The sequence below is a fragment of the Populus nigra genome, chromosome 2, assembly GCF_951802175.1.
Source record: "Populus nigra chromosome 2, ddPopNigr1.1, whole genome shotgun sequence".
Classification (NCBI taxonomy): Eukaryota; Viridiplantae; Streptophyta; class Magnoliopsida; order Malpighiales; family Salicaceae; genus Populus; species Populus nigra.
In genome coordinates, this window is record NC_084853.1 from 39964768 (window position 1) to 39971087 (window position 6320).

The 6320-nt window shown below is 35.1% G+C and overlaps 1 protein-coding gene across 1 annotated transcript; it reads left to right on the top strand.

The window, feature by feature from the left end:
• The first annotated feature begins 1295 nt into the window (after positions 1 to 1295).
• LOC133683105 (OVARIAN TUMOR DOMAIN-containing deubiquitinating enzyme 5) lies at positions 1296 to 3451 on the top strand. The gene is made up of 3 exons (XM_062106627.1): positions 1296 to 1493; positions 1803 to 1916; positions 2373 to 3451. The coding sequence occupies exons 2-3, from the start codon at positions 1813 to 1815 to the stop codon at positions 3247 to 3249; spliced, it is 981 nt and encodes a 326-aa protein (XP_061962611.1). The 5' UTR covers positions 1296 to 1493; positions 1803 to 1812; the 3' UTR covers positions 3250 to 3451.
• The last annotated feature ends 2869 nt before the right edge of the window (positions 3452 to 6320 follow it).

Genomic DNA, 6320 nt, shown 5'->3' on the forward strand with positions numbered 1-6320 from the left:
GAGAACTCCATATAAAAAAATCACTTATATTTATGGAAAGGTTCACGTGAGGATTGTGTATATAAGTGATTCTTAGACTTGAGATTATTAAGTTATATCTTATATAGAAAATTTTATGCTTTAATTCTGACTCTGTGTGTGTCCAATGCCTGGTGCACTGGGACGTGTACCCAATATGGGTGTTAGGTGCACACCCAATATCCAAAATTAATTAGGTCCACACGCTACACTTGGACCTAATTATGTACGAGCCTAGGCAGCACCTAGGTCCATTCTTTGTTATTGCCTGAACCTAAAGGCAATTGGGCCCAAACAACAACCTGGGTCTATTTTTGTTGGGCTCAGGTAATATAGTCATCACCCATTTTATCCTGGGGGAGTGTTTTTTGATCTTTAAATGGTGTTTTGGGCTTGTTAAATTTGATTTTGTTGCTATTTTTAGAAAAAAAAAACTGTTAAATTGAGAATGGTAAATGGTAGTTAATGGATTAAGTTATAATTAAATCCTATGAAGGATAATCACTTCTTTTTTTTTTCTGGTCACATTTTCTCTTAAATTACTTTTTTGGAATTTATTTTCTAGAAATTTACTTATCTTGGAATTCACTTTTCAAAAACAAAAAAAACTTATCTGCAAACAAACAAAACCTTAAATTCCTTTGTGTTCTCTTGCAAATCAGAATGAAAAGAAGCGTTTTAAGGCTAACTCGTGAGTGAATGGACATGAAGGGCATGTTTCACAAAGCCCGGTTCAAAAGAGCCCAAAACAAATCTTGGTTGCTTGAGGACCAAGCCTTGAGCAAACTTCACATCCCAATATGAAGGAGATGGCAACGGTCTTTTTGTTCATAACTCTGCCCCGGCAACATCCTTGCTCACCTTTATGAGGACTTCAGCTTCCAAATTGCCACGTTTTAGCGATCAAATTGTGCTAAGAAAGGAAAGAAAATCAGGCGAAATCATTGTCAATATTATCCAGAATCGATCTATATATATATATTGAAAGATGTTTGTGTTACTCGGAGCCTCCTCTGCATCAAGAATAATAGTTTTTCTCCTTTAAAGCTTAAATCAGTCATCGTGCAAAGAGAAGATCATCGAGCCGAACCTCTCAAAGATTCAAGACAGCCATATCTCCGGCCACCAGTTTGTCACAATAAGAGAGTATAAGAAATATATAAGAAAACGTACAGGGACTGAATTAAGAAAATAAAACAAGTACAGATACCAGATGCCCCAATTATGTTAAAAACTCTAAAACCCTAGTGTAAAAGAAGGGCCCTCCTTCCTTCCTTCTCCTTTTGTTTTGGGCCGCCACTCTCCCTCTGCCCTTTCTATTTATATCACACACAAAATAAAAGAAACTCTTTTTTATCGACCCCGAGGGATCCCAAGACCTGCGAAGCTGTAACAGCCGCCTTTCTTAGTATCGCTGTCAGCGAGCTCTGCCGCCTGCAACCCACTTCCTTTACTTTTTCTTCAATTTCTTAAAGGTTAGACTTCTTCTTCTCTGTCTAAGCTAAACTTGAAGAAGTTTTCATTCATGGTTCTGTGAATTTTATCTGTTGAATAGTTGCTAATTCGAAAAATATGGTTTTGAGTATGGGATTTATGTAATTAGCTTAATCTACCAGTTGGGTTTCTATGGAGAATCCATATTTCAGTCTTGCAGACGTTATATTATGATTGGGGTTAGGAAATTAGGTTCTGGTTTTAATCTCTGTAGAATTTGTAGTTATTTGTTTCGGACGGTCTGGTTCAATTACATCCCAGGTTCTGAATTATCATTTTTTTTATCACAGTGTAGTCCAAATGTCGGATGCTCAAGAAATACAGGATCAACCAACTGAGGCAATTCCGGCCAATGTGTCTCAAAAGGAAGAGGAATCCCGTGATGAAATGCTTTCTCGGCACAGGTATATTGTTCTATAATCTGCATCATCGATTTATTACTGATCCATTTATTTATGATTTGGGTTCAGTGTTTTCTTTACTATTTTAGATGTAGCGGAGATTTTTGGTATTGTGTGAAAACTCAGTTATCACATAGCTTTCTAATGTACCAGTTTTTGAGGGTAGGGTATGAGGAAATAACCATTATTGCTATGATGGTGGTGACCTTATGTTTCATTTGTTACGAGGAGTAGCTATTGTCACTGCTATGGAACTGAGATGCATAGATTACAAAAATTAAGGCAAAAAAGAACTGTAGTTTGTAAATGACTTGCACTGAAAGTCTACCTGTTGCTTACCTTAGTTTTACATTTAACATTATATTTGATTATAATATAATATTGGTAATTTCTTCTGCCCCTTAACACTTGGGCGAATTGTTAATTGGTGTTTGTGTCTAAAATTTTTTATGTGAGCAGAAAGGAGATAACACAGCTGCAGAACAAAGAAATTGAAATGAAAAAGGCAGCTGCAAAAGGTAGCAAGGCGGAACAGAAAGCTAAGAAAAAGTTGGTCGAGGAAGAGGTCTCTCAACTATCTGCAAAGCTAAAAGAAAAACATGCTGAAGAACTTGCTTCTTTAGGTTACAACAGTACTAATGGAAATGAGAGTAGCAATCTTGACAACTTGGTGAAGGCTGTAGCGGGGGTTTCTGTTACCAACCAGCCTGAGCATTCAAAGCCCAGCAAGAGCGCAAAGAGACGGGGGAAAAGAGCTCAGCAAGAAGCAGAAAGAGAACAAAGAATACAAGAAGAGCAGAGCAACCTTGTAAGTGATCGAATGATTGAAGATGAAAAACTGGAAAGAAAGCTTGAACCCCTCGGGTTGACTATAAATGAAATAAAGCCAGATGGGCACTGCCTCTACCGAGCTGTTGAAGATCAGCTGGCACTCCTTTCTGGAGGTTCAGCACCATATGATTACCAAGAGCTTCGAAAATTGGTGGCTGCCTATATGAGGGAAAACTCACCAGATTTCCTCCCCTTCTTCCTGTCAGATACTATTACCGAAGAACACTCTGATCATTCACTCTCAGATAGATTCGAGAATTACTGTAAAGAAGTTGAGTCTACAACAGCATGGGGAGGGCAGCTGGAGCTTGGGGCTCTAACTCACTGCCTCCGGAGGCATATCAAGATATTTTCAGGATCATTCCCTGATGTGGAGATGGGAAAGGAGTACAAATCTGACGGTGGTGCTGGTTCATCAAATGCAAGCATTATGTTGTCGTACCATAAGCATGCGTTTGGTCTTGGGGAGCACTATAATTCTGTTATTCCAAATTTGACCCAATAGGAGGTATGTAATACTACACCTGTGCATCTTCACTTCACGAGGAACAAGATATTTGTCCGCTCTAAGTTGAATCTTTGGGTTGTGTAGAATTCATTATTGTTAGCATCATCATCATCATCATCATCAAGGTTGACAATCGTGTGAATTTTGGAATGGTGGGAAATTTCATCAATATATGTGCGCTGTTTAACATTGTCTCCAATTATTTTATTTTAGTAGCTGGATCTGATTGAGGAAATGTATACGGACAGGGCACTAAATTTCATCAACATCTGGTTGATAAATGTAAAGAGGGAAGAATCTTTGGAAGGAATAAAGAAAATATGCTTTGTAATATTTCAATAGTAAATATATTTTGAAAAAAGAAAATAAAAAAAAAGAGCAGGAACGTTGGAGTGTGAAAAAAAAAGGGAAAACATGAATAGAAAACAGAAGAACTTCCTTCAAAATGAAAAAGGAAAATTTTGGATAAGAAAAAAGACGGGCTAGGCCTCCGTCCGGGGGTCAGGCTTGATCGTGTTTCAGTCTGTAGATATATAGACTTGTAGATGACTTGTTGACGGCGCGTATCCGCCCATCTCTTCTGGTCTGCAGGTTTGGTCCCAGACATCATCAGAAAATCTCTAAACTCAAATGTTTTTCACCTTGTTCATCCAAAGACAAGTTAAAGCCATCCTCGCTCCAATAAAATAGAAATAAAAAATCATTTCAAGCAAAAATTAAATTAAGCTCCAAAACTCTTAGATTTGGTTAAAATTTTGCTAATAACTCTAGACACCACCTACACTATTCATTCCAATCCACTCATGTCTTAACATTCCGCACCGGCGGTGATGTATATCGCGTTTCTACCCGAGTTTGGGTATGCTTGTCTTGAATATATATATTTGAATGATTTTGATTTGTTTTTTTTTTAAAAAATTATTTTAATATATTTCCAATAAAAAAACATTTTACAGCCAGAATTTTTTACCATAACTTTCTATTTGAGTCTCGTTTTCAATTTTTTTTTTATCAAAGCAAAAAAGGGGTCATTTGGTCAAACGGCTGGGTGGGCTGATGATGGGCGGCACCCACATGGTATATGGACCGTGCTTGGCACAATACAATTATTAGATAAATGTCTGGTGGGTTAGAGTCTTACAGCTCATTGGTTCCATCATTGGGTTTAGGCCTGGTGGCTGCTCACATGGACTCACACTCTGATTTGAGGCCGTCCTTTGAAACCTAGACTCACATGAGCTTCATTAACTTGACCCTTGATTTTTTATATATATTTTAAAATAAAATTCTCTTAACATAAATAAATAAAATGGTATTTAAAAATTATCTAATTAATTAATTTTCTTAAAATATGATTAGAAATTTTAATGGTAATATACGGATAATTATATATTAAAATTATTTTTTAAAAAATATTGCACAAGAATTTTCAATAAGAATAAAAATATATATTTTATTATTATATTTTTTATATAGTTTTCATAAATTAATTACTCTTTTATTATTTTATAGAAGCACATAGTTTATGTAAGGAGACATGATTTTTCAGTTTTTTTAACTCGTTTTTTAGATTATGATAAATTTTTATTTCAAAAACATGCTCCTAATATAAAAAAATTTCATCAAAATAAAAAATAAGAAAATCAAATTTTAACTAAATGTTCTCTTGAATTAATTTATTTTTTTATGATTCTTATGAATATTTATTTTAATTACCTTAAGTTTTTATTAAAAAAAACATGTTTCATCAAAACAAGAAAAAAAAAACATAAATAAAAAACGAGGATCTTTACTAAATAAATATAGCAGGTACGATAATTAGTTGCCAATTAAAACTAATTTAGCTACAGATAGAATGCACCCACGTATGCTTTAATTCCTCGTGCCGACAAGTATATCTTGGGCCAAATTGGAATAAACCTCACTCAACTTTAGCCAAAAAACAAATACTCATTTGAATTAAAACAAAAATCAGGGATTTGTTTTTCTTATCATAAACAATATGATTTTTTGAAAGCATTTCTTCTGTTAGGGTGCAATCGAGAAATTGATGAAAAAACTCTTAAAAATCATTCTAACTCCTTTTTTTTTTCCTTTCTAAGGGGAAAGGGAGTAAATTATGGAAAGAAATATTGAAATATCCTCACAAGATGTTTGTTTTTTTGAACAAAAATTCAGGGGAGGGCCTTCACAATTTGGCCTCCAACTTGTGCAAAATGTGCAGCCTGCCAAATCCCGTGAGCATTCACATCATGCATAAAGACAACAAAACATGGAATAATGTATATGGAGAACCCACAGAAAACGGCTATCCAAGGCTCGAAGATGCCCATTTATATCACCGTACCATAGCTAGCTAGGGAATTTTATGACACGAACGACATTCAGCTTGCCATGAAGATCAGAGATCGTTTAAATTTTAGATTTAGAGAATCATTCTGAGCAAAGATGAGTGATCTTGTCATGTGTTGTGAATTCTATTCCATATATACCTGCACTTTTATCTCGAGAAAGATTGTTGAGTATATATTATCGATGAAGTTTCTAAGAACTTTCAGTAGTTCTTGAAAAAAGATAAGCATCAAGCTGTCTTGAACCACTTCTATCTGAAATTTCTCAACTTGGCTTTCTAGCTATCTAGCTAGCTAGGTCCATGAGAAAGAGATGGAATCCTAAGTGCTGTACTTTGTACGAGCATTAACCTAGGTAACTTAAGCCAATGCAATTCACATGTCTCTGTCTTGCGAGGAACTGACCTCGCATTTTGCTTTGGCTTCTACCTGTAGATATGTATCCATCCACCAAAACAAAATTTTATTCCTCCATATTGAAACTCATGATCATATATTCTCATGATCGATCCTCTATGTCCTACTTGCAAGGTAATTACAAACTAATATATATTTGTTGCATTGCAAGTGAGAGATTGAGTGAACCCACTACAACATTTAATAATTTTAATTTTTGACGGAATGCATTCGTTGTTAATTCTATATTTGTCGCTAATTCGAACGGTAAAAAAAAATTAAAAATCAATTGTTTTATAGATGAAAAATATGCGTAAAAAA

What these genes read in the sequence shown, in the direction of transcription:
- LOC133683105 (XM_062106627.1), top strand. Translation starts at nt 1,813, where the DNA reads ATGTCGGATGCTCAAGAAATACAGGATCAACCAACTGAGGCAATTCCG. An exon ending in GAAATGCTTTCTCGGCACAG is followed by an intron (nt 1,917 to 2,372) that starts GTATATTGTTCT and finishes TTATGTGAGCAG; the next exon opens with AAAGGAGATAACACAGCTGC.